Source organism: Microcaecilia unicolor, chromosome 4 (assembly GCF_901765095.1).
Source record: "Microcaecilia unicolor chromosome 4, aMicUni1.1, whole genome shotgun sequence".
In the NCBI taxonomy this organism is placed as follows: domain Eukaryota; kingdom Metazoa; phylum Chordata; class Amphibia; order Gymnophiona; family Siphonopidae; genus Microcaecilia; species Microcaecilia unicolor.
Genome location: NC_044034.1, coordinates 6,122,640 through 6,140,275, shown reverse-complemented (window position 1 = coordinate 6,140,275; position 17,636 = coordinate 6,122,640). Strand labels below are relative to the sequence as shown.

Sequence of the window (17,636 nt, the reverse complement as noted above, 5' to 3'; positions counted from 1 at the left end):
TGCCTTGAAGCAATACGCGAAGAAATTAAGGCATCCAGGGTGGAAATTCTGGAACACGTGGACTCCATTAGCATGGATCTACGGGAGCTGGGAGGCCGCGTGGTGACACTAGAAGAGAGAGCCGACGAGCAAGCAGAGGCTAACGCGGCCATGGACGCACGCATCGGTCAACTGGCTGACCAGGCTGAGGAGCTACAATACAAGCTGGATGATTTAGAAAATAGAGGGCGCAGACACAATTTGAGATTTCGGGGAGTACCTGAAAATGGCGGCGGCGAAGATATCCCAACTGTCGTGCGAACTCTCTGCGAGCACATCATGGGAGAGAGCTACACCCCTGGAGAGTTGGAGATAGATCGTGCACACAGGGCACTGGGTAAAACAATGGCAAACAGGCCTAGAGATATAATTGTGCGCTTTACATCATTCACATTTAAGGAACGGGTCTGGCAGCGGGCCCGCCAACTGACCACGCTAGAATATAAAGAAGCGCGGATTACAGTGTTTCAAGACCTTTCATTATACACGCTGGCTCAAAGGAGGGCAATGAAACCAGTCCTGGAGATCCTAAATAAGGAAAAAATTGCATATCGCTGGAGCTTCCCTTTTGCTGTATGTTTTGAATTAAAAGGCAAACAGCTCCGGCTTCGCCGGGTCTCTGAAGCATGGCAGATCTTACACGATGCAGGCCTGACCCCGACATCTGCGCTGCCAACAGAGATAGCGCCTTCCACGAAAGCTCGCTTGCAGAAATGGAAGCGTGTGGGTCAGAAGACTCAGAAATAAAGGAACTGAATTGGTTTGTACACTGGTAAACTCTGTTATAAGTATTGATGTCAGCATAATGGGACTTATCAAACTGTCTGGAAGTGGGAAAGTTTTCAAGTGGTATATGCTCCTATAAGGGGTGGGTGTGCCACGGATGAATAGCATCATGAGCAATAAATCTAAAGAGAGGGGAGCTGTGTTTTGTGAGGGAGGGGGAAGGGTGGCCAACCTGATCGGAGAGGTTTCTTTCTCTGATAACCCATTCGGTGCCTAAGGCACTGTCTGGTGGGGGGATGGAATCAGGTAGACCTGGTGGGAATGGGGGAACTAGGAGGGATTTTAAGGGTTGGGAACTAGAAGGGAGGGTAGGGAAGGGGGGAGAACAGTGGGAGGAGGGAGGGATGCGATTAAGAAAGGGATCTTGGGGTAAGGTCAAAGAAGGGGGGGATGGGGTGACTGAAAGGAACATATGTATAGACTGTACTAGATGCTGGGTGACTGAAATGTTCTTACGCTTATATTGTGGTGCAAACTGGAATGTAAAGCTGCTGTCAATATCAAAGTTGCACGCTATTTACACCTTGAATAATGAGTGCTGAATTAAAAATAATATCCTATAATGTTAAAGGTTTGAATATGCCCCAAAAGAGGCAGAAGCTCTATAAAGAGCTACAACAGTTGAAGCCACACGTGGTTCTCCTGCAGGAGACACACCTCCGAAGCAAGCATGAAAAACTTCTCTCCTGCTCGGGATACCCTGGGGTCTATTGTGCTTCATCTGAGGCCTCCAAAAAAAGAGGGGTGGCTGTAATGTTCCACTCAGCAGTAGCGGTAAAGGTGCTACGAATAAAGAAAGACCCGGGAGGGCGGTTTATATTCTTACATGTCCAAATAGACCAGGTTGACTTAACGATAGCATCTGTATATGCCCCCAACAGTGGGCAGGCAGAGTTCTTTACTAGGGTGAAGAATTTGCTAGCCTTATTTGTGCAGGGCCCTTTAATAATGGGGGGTGATTTTAATGCAGTCCTTAACCCAGAATTGGATAGAACGGGACCTACCAATACGGAGGGGAGAAGAGAGGCTCTAGCACTGGCGTCATTGGCACATTCCCTAGGTACACTAGATCTATGGAGATTGACACATGTGGCGGACAGAGATTATACATATCACTCCCCAGTGCACAATTCTTATTCTCGTATTGACCATATATTTGTAGATGTCTCGCTGGTAGAGCAAGGTCCAACGGCTGGAATAGGCAACATAACGATCTCCGACCATGCACCTGTATGGGTCACCTTGCCGAATATAAAATTGGAAATAAAAGATAGGAGATGGACACTGAACACGAGCTTGTTGCTAGAACAGGAGGTGGAAGACGGCTATAGAAAGCTGTTGAAGGAATACTTAGAGTTCAACCTTAATTCAGGCCCATCCTTAGCTACTGTGTGGGATGCAATGAAGGCGGGTCTCAAGGGGTTATTTTTTAAAACTAGCAAGCACACGCTCGCGGGCACGTAAACTCCAAATAGCGAGATGTATGGACCGGATACAGGTGCTGGAGGGCCAACACAAAGCTAATAAATCACCTCACATACTGACCCAACTGCGTGGAGAACGGATGAAGCTGGACTCCATTTACACAGAGCAGCTTAACATGGGCCGAGAGAGGTTAAGGGCTGGAGTATACGAATTTGCCAATAAGGCTGGCCGGCTCCTGGCTATTAAATTAAAGAGACAAAAAGTTGATTGTACAGTAAAGCAGGTACGTGATGGCACAGGATCCACAATATATAAATCAGACCTTATTCGTAAACGCTTTAGGGAATTTTATCAAACATTGTATACACAAGAGATCGCACCCACCTCGGAATCTATCGATACCTACCTGGCTGATAGTGAGATTTCAAGCTTAACACTCCAGCACCGAGAATTGTTAGATAAACCCGTTACTCCACTTGAGGTACAGGAGGCAATGCGTGGCCTGCCCTCCTGTAAGTCGCCTGGATTGGATGGGCTTCCGAATGAATTCTATAAGAAATTTGCAATTGAACTGGCCCCACTTCTCGCGGACCTGTTCAATCAGGTGGGAAGGGGGGGGAAGTTGCCCACCTCAATGATGGAGGCATGGATTGCAGTATTACCTAAGCCAGATAAAGATCCGGTTGACTGTGGTTCTTACAGACCTATTTCAATCTTGAACTCAGATGTTAAAATACTGGCTAAAGTGCTGACAAACAGACTGGCACCATTGATGCCGACACTCATACATCCCGACCAGGTTGGGTTTGTGTCGCATCGTAAAGCCACAGATAACATCAGGCGTACCCTGGACCTTATATACCTAGCAAAAAATACTAAACGGCCTCTGTGTCTACTTAGCTTGGACGCAGAAAAAGCTTTCGATAGGGTCCATTGGCCCTTCATGTATAAGGTTCTGGAGGCCATGGGATTTGGAGCCCAATTCAGGAAATGGATCCAGGCACTATATGATTCTCCTCAAGCGTGTGTTCGGGTCAATGGGAGTAATTCAGATCTGTTTGGACTTCAAAGGGGAACTAGGCAGGGATGCCCGTTGTCACCCCTTTTATTTGCAATGGTTATGGAGCCGTTTGCTTCAAAACTAAGGTCAGATCCGGGAGTGTATGGGGCCCGAGTAGCGGATAGAACACATAAGGCAGCTCTTTTCGCGGATGATATTTTATTATATGTCACTCGTCCTGTGCCCACTTTCTCTAACCTTCTGTGTCTTATAGAGGAATATTCAGCAGTTTCTGGTTTCAAAGTCAATATGACAAAGTCGGAGGCTTTGAATGTTTCACTTCCAGAGGATATAGTAGAGACCTTGAAGGCACAATACCAGTTCCGGTGGGCTACAAAACACATCAAATACCTGGGGGTGAATATTACTTCCAATCTATCTGAACTAACCGAGGCCAATTATAAGGGGCTGACCCGCACCATCAAGCTAGACCTAGAGCGTTGGGGAGATCAGGAGGTTTCGTGGTTCGGAAGGATAGCCATTGTTAAGATGAACGTGCTACCCCGTCTGTTATATCTATTTCAAGCGCTACCTGTAATGCTGCCCAGGCGACTCCTTGCATCCATGCAAGACTCTATTATGCGATTCGTCTGGGCGGGTAAACGTCCGCGTTTAGCGCGCCAGTTGCTCTACCAAGTTAGGAGAAAGGGAGGATTGGGTGTCCCAAATCTTCTATGGTACTACAGGGCCGCTCAGGGGAAAGCTGCGATTGAATGGCATCAGAATTACCCTGATAGACAATGGGTGCATATTGAACAACATTCCTTGGGGACGAGGCCTTTGGGATCGCTTGTGTGGCTTCCTAAGCCTTTCAGAGTGCTGAGGGAGGGTATGTGTCCGTCCATATGTGTCACTCTCCACTATTGGGATAGCATGTTTCCAAAAGGGCGTTGTATACTAACACGTATGGCCCCTATAGCATTTAATCCCATGTTTTACCCGGGAACGAAACGGGGGTTTTCAGCGGTGGCATATGGAGGGCCTGAGCAATTGGGGTCGGATGTTTGAGGAGGATTCTCTGATCCCGTTTGAAACCCTGAAGATCAAATACTCCATAGAGGATGGGGATGAATTTGCTTATTGTCAATTAGCACATTTCCTTAAAACTGAGGCTGTACGTAAGGTCATAAAAAGGGAACGGTTATGCCTAGAAGACATATGTGAGAAATTTGCCTTCTCACGGGGATTGATCAGTCGATTATATCACAGTATCGCTGCACAAGTACCTAGCTATACTCTACATAGGAAGAGTTGGGAAAAAGAGACTGGAATGGCCCTGGGGGAGACTGAGTGGGAGAGAATAGAGCGACATGTGGCCGGAGTGTATAGCCATGTCCCATTTAAAGAAAATGCAATGAAAGTATTATACAGATGGTACCTCACTCCGGACCGCCTTCAGCGCATATTTCCGGATTCTTCCGGGCTGTGCTGGAGGGGATGCGGACAAAGAGGGAATATGGGTCATGTGTGGTGGAGATGTGTAAAAGTTCGGGCATTTTGGAAGTCAGTACATGCTCGGTTACAGCAGTGGGTGGGATGTTCAATTCCGTGGACTCCTGAGCTCTTTCTCTTTTCAGTAAAGCCACCAGGACTAAAGAAGCCCCAACAAATCTTGGTGCAACAGGCACTGGGGGCTGCCAGAGTCACCATAGCTTCCCATTGGAAACAGACAGGGGTCCCGCCAATCAAAAAATGGCATAACAAATTGAGCTATGTGTGTGAGATGGAGAGGTTGATAGCAGTTAGAAAACGCCAGATGAATAAATGGCAATCGATATGGAAACATTTCTCTGATCGCTATGCAAACTCTGTAGTGTGATGTTATCATGACAGCAGCCTGTACGGTTACATCGCTAAATTAAATGGGAGGGAGGGAAGGGGGGGAAAATGGGAAGGGGGGGGGGGCGGGTAGGACACAGGGGGGATAATTAGCGAATATTGAAAAGTTTAAGAAAAATAACTCGAAGTCTACTAAGGTTTGTATTTGAATGTTACAGTTATATACGAAAAGTGTATTGGCTTTACCTATGTTTATGTAAGATTTGTGGACAGGTGCATCATTATTACTGTATCGCAGCAAATCTGTATTTTTGAATTGCACAATAAAGACTTCTTATAAATAAAAAAAAAAAAAAAAAAAAATGTCAGGGTCATGCATTGGGGCTACAAAAAGCCAAGGGTGGTAGTATTGGGGGTGATCATATCAGACGATCTTACGATAGTTAAACAAGTAGGAAAGTCAAAAGAATGTTGGGTGCACAGGGAGAGGGAATGGCCAGCATGAAAAAAGGAGGAGGTGATAGTGCTTCTGTATAACTCTCTGGTCAGACCTCATTTAGATCCATATGTACAATTCTGAACACCACACCATAACAAAAAAAAAGAAGATAAAAACAGGATAAAGTTGGTCCAGAGGCGCTACTAAAATGGTCAGTGGTCATAAAGAATCTGGAATAAGTGAGAGAGAGAGAGGAGATATGATGAATACATTTAAATACCTCCATGGCATAAATGCACAGGAGACAAGTCTCTCAATTGACAGAATCTCTGCAACAAGGGGGCATAGGATGAAGGTGAAAGGGAATACACTCAAGAGCAACCTGAGGAAATATATTTTTTATGGAACAAGTGGTGAAAGCATGGAATGGTCTCTAGTGGGAAAGCGCAGGGTACAAATGTAACAAAAAAAAAAAAAAGATGAGAACTGTATGAATTCAAGAACAAATGGGACAAGCACAGAGGATCTCTGAGGGAGAGGAAGGGATTGTAGAACATTCCGATTACAAATAGGACAATTAATCAAATGCTCTTATCACAGGCTCCATTTAATAAAATCAATTCAATCACTGCTACAGCCCTCGGCTTTGAATATTCTTATTTACACACTCGTTACCTCTCAACTAGACTACTGTAATTCTTTATATAAGGGATTTAGGATAAAAAAATCTAAGCAGACTTCAACTAGTACAAAACACGGCCATCCGTATGGTTAATAAAGCTAACAAATTCAACCATGTGACACCCCTCCTAAAAACAGCTCATTGGCTCCCCATGACTCACAGAACTACCTACAAACTGCTCCTCTTAGTTCTCAAAATTCTAGCATCAGGCGAACCTGCCTACCTTACCAGTCATCTCATACATGATGTACCCCAACAGACCAAGATCCCCAAATCAAAATCAACTCACTGTCCAGACCTATAAGGAACTAGTCAATATTTTCTGTGCAAGGGCCTCATCTTTGGAGCTCGCTTCCCTTACACTTAAGACTACAACCCTCGTTATCTCAATTTAAAGTTGATTTAAAGACTTTTCTATTCTATGATGCCTTCCATTGATTTTTCCGCTGTTGTGCAGACCTCACGGAGTGTTCCCTTGAATGATACAAGAAACTACCTCATATCTGTCCCCTTCCTTTCTTTTGCTCTAAATTAATGGTGTTCCTCCCCCTTCCCTCAGTTTCAGTCTTGTGTCTAAACTCACTTTTCTATCAATTTATATTATAAGCCGCCTAGAAGACATGCCCGTATGATGGATTAGTAAATATTAAACTTGAACTTAGTGACTGGTATGGATGTGAAGATTGGATAGACCATAGTTGTTTCCGTGATCACCTAGGCCATCGCCTGCGCCAGAAACAGCCCAAACAAGTGTAACAGTTTACATAGCAATTTAAAATACATTTGTTCAATTTTTAATTTGAAATTGTGATGCTATAAGCAACTCCCTTGTAGCTCTGTCCACCTCCCCATATTTTGGTAGTAGCTATTACTGGAACAGTGTAGCCAACCATCTCCACCTCACTGGGATCTGCTACGATGTCAGAAGTAACATCACACAAACATCAGGTGTACTGTGTGAGACTGCCCTAAACATGGCTGCTCCCAGAGAGATGAGAATGTCACCTGTAACTGAGTAAAATCTGCTCAGTGGCTGAAGATTAGTACATGAGAAAAGTATTTTATAAGCATGACTCAGTATACGATAGGTAGAGGTTTCTTTTAGAACGTGAAAATACATGGGGACCTGGCACCAGGATGTCCTAGGATTACTGCCTCACCACAGCTCCCTTTCAGACAGGAGAAGACATGTCCTGTACGTACCATAGTTTTCTGTTGATGACACATATGTGAGCAGAAGGAGACAGAGGTTCTCTACCACGTTCAAGGCGAAGTTCAGACAGCACCGCCTCCGATAGGCAGAGTGTGGGCAGGGTGTGGCATGGTAGTGGTTCCAGTAGGCCACGGCAACTAGGAAGCGTGGAGCAGAGTGTAGGCCGATGCAGAAGCGCCAGACATAGCGCTGGGGTGTCTCACCTCCAATGGAAGCGCTGATGGAGGGCAGGTAATTTGGGACCTGAGATGGAGAGGAGAAAAGCTGTAGGCAGGTTCTCTATAAAATTAGGAAGCACCCTTAGTGGTTCTCTCATGATGGCAGATAAAGACCAAAATAGTTGAGATTTGTCCACTTTGCACTGATGTGCATACAAATTCCCACATGTAACCAACCACCAACTGCCCCCTACCTAAGGCCTTCCGTCCTACCACACGATTCCTTTTCTATTACTTCTCCCTCCTCCCACCAGTTTCGAGCAGTGATGGTCTTCATCAGCTCCTCCAGAAAACCACCTGAAGATCTGCCATTAGATTCTCACAAAGCCATTGCTTAGCCAGCACTCATTCAGACTTTATTTCTTATTCATTATTCACTAGTTTTCTAATAATCCGCTACAGAGGCTGTTGTAAAACTTGTCAAGCAAGGCTGGCTATGTGCAGTGTGTAGGCATCATATAAGTAAAGATTACATTCCCTACGTATGCTTCAAATCTTCTGGATGTTTCACCTCATACAAAAGCAAATAGCAGAACCCCATCTAGACTGATGTGCTTTTAGGGCTTCAAGCATAGTGCAGACCCCTGAGGCATCTGGCATCTGTTTTTGTGGGTTGTGTATAGCAAGTTTCAGCAGTTGGGTACTTTATGCATGAGAGCAGTAGTACAGTTGTTGTGTGTTGTAGCACAGCTCTGAGGAACAACTGTATTGGGGTGTGGGTTACAAACCTTCCCAAATCAGAACAGTTGTTTTCTCCCAAAACTCATATGTTCATGTATGTGGGGTAAAACCTGGGGGGGGGGGGGCTACTCCAAGTAATGGGTACAATTCTGGAGACTGCACCTTCAACAAAATATAAACAGGAAGGAGTTGATCCAGAGGGCTACTACTACTACTTATCATTTCTATAGTGCTACTAGACGTACGCAGCGCTGTACACTTGAACATGAAGAGACAGTCCCTGCTCGACAGAGCTTACAATCTAATTAGGACAAACAAGAGATAAAGGCATATTAAAGTGAGGGTGATAAAATAAGGGCTCTGAACAAGTGAATAAGGGTTAGGAGTTAAAAGCAGCATCAAAAAGGTGGGCTTTTAGCTTAGATTTGAAGACGGCTAGAGATGGAAGTCTATTCCAGGCATATGGTGCAGCAAGATAAAAGGAACGGAGTCTAGAGTTAGCGGTGGAGGAGAAGGGTGCAGATAAGAGAGATTTACCCAGTGAACGGAGTTCCCTGGGAGGAACGTAGGGAGAGATGAGAGTGGAGAGGTATTGAGGAGCTGCAGAGTGAATGCACTTATAAGTCAATAAGATGAGTTTGCACTGTATGCGGAAATGGATAGGAAGCCAGTGAAGTGACTTGAGGAGAGGGCTGATATGAGCATAACGACCCTGGCGGAATATTAGTCGTGCAGCAGAATTTTGAACAGATTGAAAAGGAGAGAGATAGCTAAGTGGGAGACCTGTGAGAAGTTGCAATAGTCTAAGCGAGAGATAAGAGTGTGGATGAGGGTTCTGGTAGTGTGCTCAGAAAGGAAAGGGCAAATTTTGGTGATATTTAGAGAAAGAAACGACAGGTTTTAGCGGTCTGCTGAATATGTGCAGAGAAGGAGAGGGAGGAGTCGAAAATGACCCCAAGGTTACGAGCTGATGGACAGGAAGGATGAGAGTGTTATCCACAGAAAAAGAGAATGGGGGAGGAGGAGAGGTTGGTTTAGGGGGAAAGATAAGAAGCTCAGTATTGGTCATGTTTAGTTTCAGATGGCACTGAGACATCCAGGCAGCAATGTCAGACAGGCAGGCTGATACTTTGGCCTGGATTTCGGCTGAGATTTCTGGTGTGGAGAGGTAGATCTGGGGGTCATCAGCATAAAGATGATACTGAAAACCATGGGATGAGATCAGAGTACCAAGGGAAGAAGTATAGATGAAGAAAAGAAAAGGTCCCAGGACAGATCCCTGAGGTACACCAACTGACAGTGGGATAGAAGTAGAGGAGGATCCACTAGCGTATACACTAAAGGTACGCTGGGAGAGATAAGAAGAAAACCAGGAAAGAACAGAGCCCTGAGATCCAAGTGAGGACAATGTATCAAGGAGTAGGCTGTGATCAACAGTGTCAAAAGCAGCAAATAGATCGAGAAGGATGAGGATAGAATAGAGACCTTTGGATCTGGCTAGGAACAGATCATTGGAGACTTTAGCAAGCGCTGTTTCAGTTGAACGAAGGGGGTGAAGGCCAGATTGAAGTGGATCAAGAATAGCTTGAGTTGAAAGAAAGTCAAGGCAATGGCGGTGAACAGCACGTTCAAGTATCTTGGATAGGAAAGGGAGGAGGGAGATGGGGCAATAGTTGGAAGGACAGGTAGGGTCCAATTAAGGTTTTTTAAGGAGTGGTGTGACTACGGCATGTTTGAAGGCATCAGGAACAGTCGCATTGGGAAGTGAAAGATTGAGGATATGACAGATAAAAGGGATGACAGTAGGACAGATAGTGTTAAGTAGATGGGTGGAAATAGGATCAGAGGAACAGGTTTCGAGGAGGAAAGAAGATGTGTAGTTTCCTCTTCAGTGATTTCAGAAAAAGGAAGAAAAGGGGGCAGGGGTTGGAGGGTTGAGAGAATGGACTAAGGGAAGGAGAAGTGGAGGTGACCTGGTTGAGAATTCAAGTTTAATCTTGTGAACCTTATCATGAAAGTACTCAGCCAGAGTCTGGGGGGAAAGTGAAGGGGGAGTTGGAGGTGAAGGCACTTTGAGGAGAGAATTCAGTGTGGCAAAGAGATGTCGAGGGTTTGAGCCAAGGGAATTTGTCAACTGGATGTAATAGTCCTGTTGGGCAGACTGGAAGGAGGTCAGCAAGAATTTGAAATGTATGAAGTCAGCATGGGCACGGGATTTCAGCCAAAGTTGTTCGGCAGAACGGGCACAGGAACGTAGGTAGCGGATTCTAGAGGTCAGCCAAGGCTGGGGTTTGGTACGTTTTACAGAATGGGAGGAGCATGAGTATCCAGAGCAGAGGAGAGAATAGTATTATAGGAAGAGACAGCCTCATTGACAGACTTGGACAAGCACAAAAGATTAAGGAAGAGCACGGGACAGTAGATGATATGGATGGGTAAAATGCATAGGTCTTTATCAGCCGTCATTTTCTTTTTCTGTGTACAATTTCATTCCCTATGCTCCTGGGAAATTCTAACAGCAAATTGTGTAGAAGTAGGCAGTGCATTATCTTTTGGTACACCTACTTTTACAGGTGTATATACCCATGATCAATTTTTCACAGCCATTTTCTTCATGTAAAACAGACTGGCAGACAATCCACGTCATCCAGAATAGAAGACAAAACAGCAGATCATAGGGTTAAAAAAAATTATCCATTTGCTGCTGCTATATGAAGAGAAGCCTCTACCTGTAGGTGACATACTTCGACTTCACCTCTGGGTCTTTTAACAGCCCTTGAAGAAGCCCTTGGTAGGGCGAAACACGGCTGTGTCGGGCTTTTAATTATTTAAGCATTTGTTTTATTATGTGGTGAATAAACTTTGAATAGTTTGGTTTCTAACCCCTATGATCTGATGTTTTGTCTTCTAAACCTGCTTTATAGACAGAAAATGCTTTATGAAATTATCCCCTAACAGAACCATTCCAGGACTTGTAGCCCACTTGTTACCAACTCTGGAATCAAAGCAAGTAACATTTTATTTTATTTTTATTTATTACATTTGTACCCCACATTTTCCCACCTTAAAAACTAACTCCCTAAAAGCAACTGACAACGTTTAGATAATACGTCAAGCTCCATCTCTGGCCGTCTTGACATCTAAGCTAAAAGCCCACCTTTTTGATGCTGCTTTTAACTCCTAACCCTTATTCACTTGTTCAGAACCCTTATTTTATCATCCTCACTTTAATATTTCCTTATCTCTTGTTTGTCCGTCCTAATTAGATTGTAAGCTCTGTGGAGCAGGGACTGTCTCTTCATGTTCAAGTGTACAATGCTGCGTACGTCTAGTAGCGCTTTAGAAATGATAAGTAGTAGTAGTAGTAGTTGATAATAGCTAAAATATGAAGATTGTAGGGGTATTTACCGGAGATCTCACCTGAGCTGGTCTTGGTTCATACAAGCCTGACATCCTGTTACAACAAAATGGATTCTACAACCTCTGACCTGAGAACATCTGTGTCAGCAAGATCCAGCTTTTCAGCTTCTGGAAAATCACTGACAGACATACCGCATCCAAGGACATTCTGTGTTACAACCACCCTGTTATCACCCTGAGAAGCTGAAAGGGGAGTGAGACCCATGGCTCCAGTAAGCCTGGTTGGAGACAGATCTGCAGACCCGAAAGTAACAACTTCAGGGTCATGAACAAAGGACTCTTCATGCTCATGGAGTTAGCTGCACAGGATCATGATTGGTCCCGGAGAATCATCTGACGGACAGGAACTAAGAAAGCAGGAACTAAAGAAAGTGAGTTGTTCAGAGACCATCAGACAGTTGGGACTGACAAGAAGGACCTAAGAAGACAAGCAAGGTTAGAAGGCTCAAAGGGAGCAAGACACTGTGTTGTTCTAACCTTGTGAACTACATATCTGGTGGAAATACAGATTGGCTCAGATACATCAGCTCTGAAATACGGCACTGAATGACTGTGACACCTGCTTCAGAAGATAGACCCTGAACCAAATCCAAGACTGAGACTCGCTAAGATAAAGATTGGTTAGGTCATCACTCCTGGTCAGGGAATACGCTGCTAATCTTGTATTTTACATAAGAAGTGTGGGATAAGTTTTCATGATAACAAACAAATCAGGATTGTGTAATTACTTACTATTCCAGTAAGAATCAGTTGCTTAGTCTTTATTTTGGTAGTAATCTAGTTTTATTAGCAAGTTATATATTGTATTTTGCTAAGCCTTGCTGCTGATATATTTTTATAAATATATTTTCCTTATCTATAATAAATAATATATATTTCATCTGCGGCTTTGGTTTCGTTCTAACCCAGCTAATTTTGGTTAGGTGCCAAAGTAAGGTCTTGTTTCCCCTAGCACGAGTCCAGAATATTTGCTTAGGCAGAGTTCTGTAATCTAGGGCCTTGGCATAAATAATTCTATTAGGAGTTGTTTTCCTATAAGACTTATTTATATTACCTACAAGATTAACAAACTGTCTTGCTCTCATCTGCCTAGGGTGTGTTAAATTTATAACCCAACAAAGAAAGAAAATAGATAGTGGCTAACCAAAGCTTCTTTTGGTTGCAAGCAGATTTGTCTCTGGTGTGAACCTTTGCCCTGGATCTCTCTCATATCACTGTGAAGCTTCATGTTCTTTTTTGCTTCATGAACTTATTTTGAGCCATACGGCCTCTCTCAATGTTCTTGCATTCACCTCGTCCACTAGAAGAGGTACTTCTTGATGTGGGCTCATTCTTCATTTTAATTTTTGGCTTTTGCAGAGATGGGTCTGGTAACTAATAAACATATAAGGTATGCTAACTCTGAGCTAAAAGGTTGACACGATAATTTAAAAATACACGCTCATTACTGCAATGATGAAGGCTTCAGGAGATGAGGCTGAAATGAATACTGAAAATACTTTAAGCTTGGCCAGTTTCAGAAAGCTTGTTCTGTTATTTGTTCTAGGCATCCTTTACACTTAAGAAGGAAAAAATAAAAAAGAGGTATCCTGATGACATTATGGCTGATGTTTCAGAATTTCAGAAGTGACTTAAAAATGTGCATATGTTTTTTTATTTTTGTTACATTTGTACCCCGCGCTTTCCCACTCATGACAGGCTCAATGCGGCTTACATGGGGCAATGGAGGGTTAAGTGACTTGCCCAGAGTCACAAGGACCTGCCTGTGCCGGGAATCGAACTCAGTTCCCCAGGACCAAAGTCCACCACCCTAACCACTAGGCCACTCCTCCACTGTTGCTACTATTGGAGATTCTACATGGAATGTTGCTATTCCACTAGCAACATTCCATGTAGAAGTCAGCCCTTGCAGATCACCAATGTGGCCGCGCAGGCTTCTGCTTCTGTGAGTCTGACGTCCTGCACGTACGCGCAGGACGTCAGACTCACAGAAACAGAAGCCTGCGTAGCCTTCTACATGGAATGTTGCTAGTGGAATAGCAACGTTCCATGTAGAATCTCCAATAATATCTATTTTATTTTTGTTACATTTGTACCCTGCGCTTTCCCACTCATGGCAGGCTCAATGCGGCTTACATGGGGCAATGGAGGGTTAAGTGACTTGCCCAGAGTCACAAGGAGCTGCCTGTGCCTGAAGTGGGAATCAAACTCAGTTCCCTACGACCAAAGTCCACCACCCTAACCACTAGGCCACTCCTCCAGTAATTCACATTCTTTAAAAACAAGACTTCCTAATATCAGATTCCAAAAATGATCATCTTTTTGTTTCTGAAACTTGGTTGACTGGAAATGAGGGTCCTGTTTTGCAATGGCTGTGTCCTCCAGGCTCACGTATTTTTACAACAGTCTAGATTGTGTAACCAAGGAGGAAGTGTTGAGTTATTTTCAAGGCAAAGAGACTTGGTGGCCGTTTCCTCTCCAGAGACTGCAGATTGTGAACATCTGATTTTACGATCCTAACTGCAAGCGTTTCCAACTATACTTTTAATATATGGTCCACCTTTGTTCTCCATATGGAAAGACAGGGGTTTCATTTGACTTTTTAGTGGGATCATCATTGTGATTTCTTTCTTTAGGGATGGGATGGAATTTGATACAAATATCCTTAAATATAGAATGCCATTACAGACGGTTAAAGAAGACCAAAACAGACAGGGTTACTTATCAAGGAATGGATCCTAAGGAGCTTAACCGAGATTGGGTGGCAGAACCAGTGGCAGGGATAGTGCTGGGCAGACTTATACAGTCTGTGCCAGAGCCGGGTGGTGGGAGGCAGGGATAGTGCTGGGCAGACTTATACGGTCTGTGCCAGAGCCGGTGGTGGGAGGCGGGGCTGGTGGTTGGGAGGCGGGGATAGTGCTGGGCAGACTTATACGGTCTGTGCCAGAGCCGGTGGTGGGAGGCGGGGCTGGTGGTTGGGAGGTGGGGATAGTGCTGGGCAGACTTATACGGTCTGTGCCAGAGTCAGTGGTGGGAGGCAGGAATAGTGCTGGGCAGACTTATACGGTCTGTGCCAGAGCCGGTGGTGGGAGGCAGGATAGTGCTGGGCAGACTTATACGGTCTGTGCCAGAGCCGGTGGTGGGAGGCGGGGCTGGTGGTTGGGAGGCGGGGATAGTGCTGGGCAGACTTATACGGTCTGTGCCAGAGCCAGTGGTGGGAGGCGGGGCTGGTGGTTGGGAGGCGGGGCTGGTGGTTGGAAGGTAGGGATAGTGCTGGGCAGACTTATACGGTCTGTGCCCTGAAGAGCACAGGTACAAATCAAAGTAGGGTATACACAAAAAGTAGCACATATGAGTTTATCTTGTTGGGCAGACTGGATGGACCGTGCAGGTCTTTTTCTGCCGTCATTTACAATGTTACTATGTTAATTCCCAGTTGAAATTTGACAAAATTTGGCTACTTGTTCCCACGTTTTATGAAATACCGGTAAAGAATTGGTATGTTCAGCTAGTATTTTTTCATATTTAAAAGTCATACAAATAGTAGCCCACCAAAAGCAAAAAGAAACCAGTTTATGGTTTTTCCAATTTTTTATAATGGTAGAGATTGCTACCGTTAATAATGCATCAAATAATTTATAGTTACACTTAATTCCTGCTTGTTTCAACCCTGCAGAACGAAAAACTATAACATGGAATGAAAGAGGGAGATTCAAATTAAAGTTAGCACAAATTCTGTCCCAAACTGATGATCCTGAAGAAAAACACATATGCTGTAATGTACCTATATCTCCCTTACAAGACCAGCACAAATTTGAAGATGTAGAATCCACCTTATGTTGTTTAACTGGGGTCCATAATGCTTTATGTGAAAGTAAGAAAAGAGATTGCAATATAGGGGCAGAAGCAATGGTTTCATAGATTTAATCCAAAACCATTTTTTTTTTGTTACATTTGTACCCCGCACTTTCCCACTCATGGCAGGCGCAATGCGGCAGGCAATGGAGGGTTAAGTGACTTGCCCAGAGTCACAAGGAGCTACCTGTGCCGGGAATCGAACTCAGTTCCCCAGGACCAAAGTCCACCGCCCTAACCACTAGGCCACTCCTCCACTACATAACTTATCAGACATGGCGTGATTAGTGTCCCTTGTCCATATATCTTGAAGAGCCACAATTTTCAAGCGACTAGATGGTAGGAGTACAGAATAAAATTGTGAGGCTATTCCCTTTGTTTTAGTTATAGAGTCAAATATATGAAAAATGCCAGGGTTTAATTGTGCATTATAATACTTCCTCAGCCATTTGGCAAGTGCAGACTTCAATTGTAAATACCTAAAATATTGAGTATTAGGCAGGTGAAATTTTTGCATTAGCTCTTTAAAAGAGATATTATTAGTGCCAGAACATAAATCAATTATACAATATATTCCACAGGAAATCCACTCCTTCCAAATAAGAACCAATTTTATATGAGCCATCTGAGAAGAGGACAAGGATATTTCACAAGTAGAATCTAAAAACATAAGAGCCTTAAGAGTGTCATAAATAATGGGCCATGAGGTAACTATGGCGGAAGATGACAATAAAGGTAGAAAGTCTAATGAAAGAGGATGAGCCACCTTTTGTTCCAAAAGAAGCCAATCAGGAGCAGCCACACTAGAACAATTAAGCCATGCTACTACTCCTTTTAGGAAAAATCCTGTTGATATAAAAGAAATCTGGCAATTTCAGACCTCCTAAATCATGGCATACGTAATTTAGATAATGAAATTCTAGCAGGCTTATTTTTCCATAGAAAAGAAGAAATAAGATTATCTAAAACCTTAAAAAAGGACTTAGGAATGATACTTATTGAATGGAAGAGACGTTTTAGATCATTTTAAAATACAACATTGTATTAGTAACTACTAAAAAAGGCCCGTTTCTGCCTCTGATGAAACGGGCGCTAGCAGGCACGGGACTCCCTTCCCCTCCCCTTACGCTAGTCTCCCTGGTGGTCTAGAGGTACCTGTTCAGTCGGGGCAGGAAAAAAGAGCCCCCTCTTTCCTGCCCGTAGCAGTGCTGCTAGATGCCCTTCTGCATCGTGTGGGAGTCCAGCTCTCGGCGTTTCAAAATGGCCGCCAAGAGTTGAAGTCTCGCGAGGCAACTTGAACTCTCGGCGGCCATTTTGAAACTCCTAGAGCCGGACTCACACACGATGCAGCCGGGCAGCTAGCAGCAGCGCACCAGGCAGGAAAGCGGGGGCTCTTTCGTTCCTGCCCGAGCGAACAGGTACCGCTAGACCACCAGGGATAGTGGCTTAAGGGAAGGGGAGGTGACAGGGGGGAGAGAAGGTGATGAGGGGAAGAGGGGGCGATGGGGGGTGGGGCCGTACCTTTAAAGGGGCGGGTGATGGGGCAAAAGGGGCGGGGTGATGGGCACGTCCTCGGCGGCTGCGATTTGTTGGAAGGGGAGGAGTACTACTCCCTGTGCGTTCATTTGCCTTGTTGTGTACGTGTTCTGCCCTCGACGTCATCACATGTGACGCGAGGGCGGGGCACGAAGACATGGTGAGTGTTGTGGCTTCACCACCATGAACTTACGAACCGGTGTGTGAGCGCCTGCAGTGACGTCAGTGTCCTTAGAACTTTGAGGGTGCGTTTTATTATAGTAGATATCATTTCTTAATATATTTTTTAATGTTTCCATGTTTTATAAACCAGTACACACATCTTTTTAGGACATCTGGTTTGTGTCTATTACAATTATTTTTGAGATTATGCTTTTAGACTATTTGTAATGTATCCATTTTTATCAATGTTTTGAGTTAATATAATTCATTGTATACCATTTTAGGGACTCCTGAGGCAGGCCTGAACGGCCGAAACACGACTCGTGTCGAGTCCAGTTTTT

The 17,636-nt window shown here is 44.3% G+C and overlaps 1 protein-coding gene across 2 annotated transcripts in view; it reads right to left on the bottom strand.

The window, feature by feature from the left end:
- The window catches only part of PGAP2 (post-GPI attachment to proteins 2), a 101,612-nt gene that overhangs the window by 67,908 nt on the left and 16,068 nt on the right, over positions 1-17,636 (bottom strand). For both annotated transcript variants that reach the window (XM_030199828.1, XM_030199829.1), the window contains exon 3: positions 7,414-7,666. In XM_030199828.1, the coding sequence (XP_030055688.1) occupies positions 7,414-7,666 (253 nt within the window). The remainder of the gene's footprint in view (positions 1-7,413; positions 7,667-17,636) is intronic.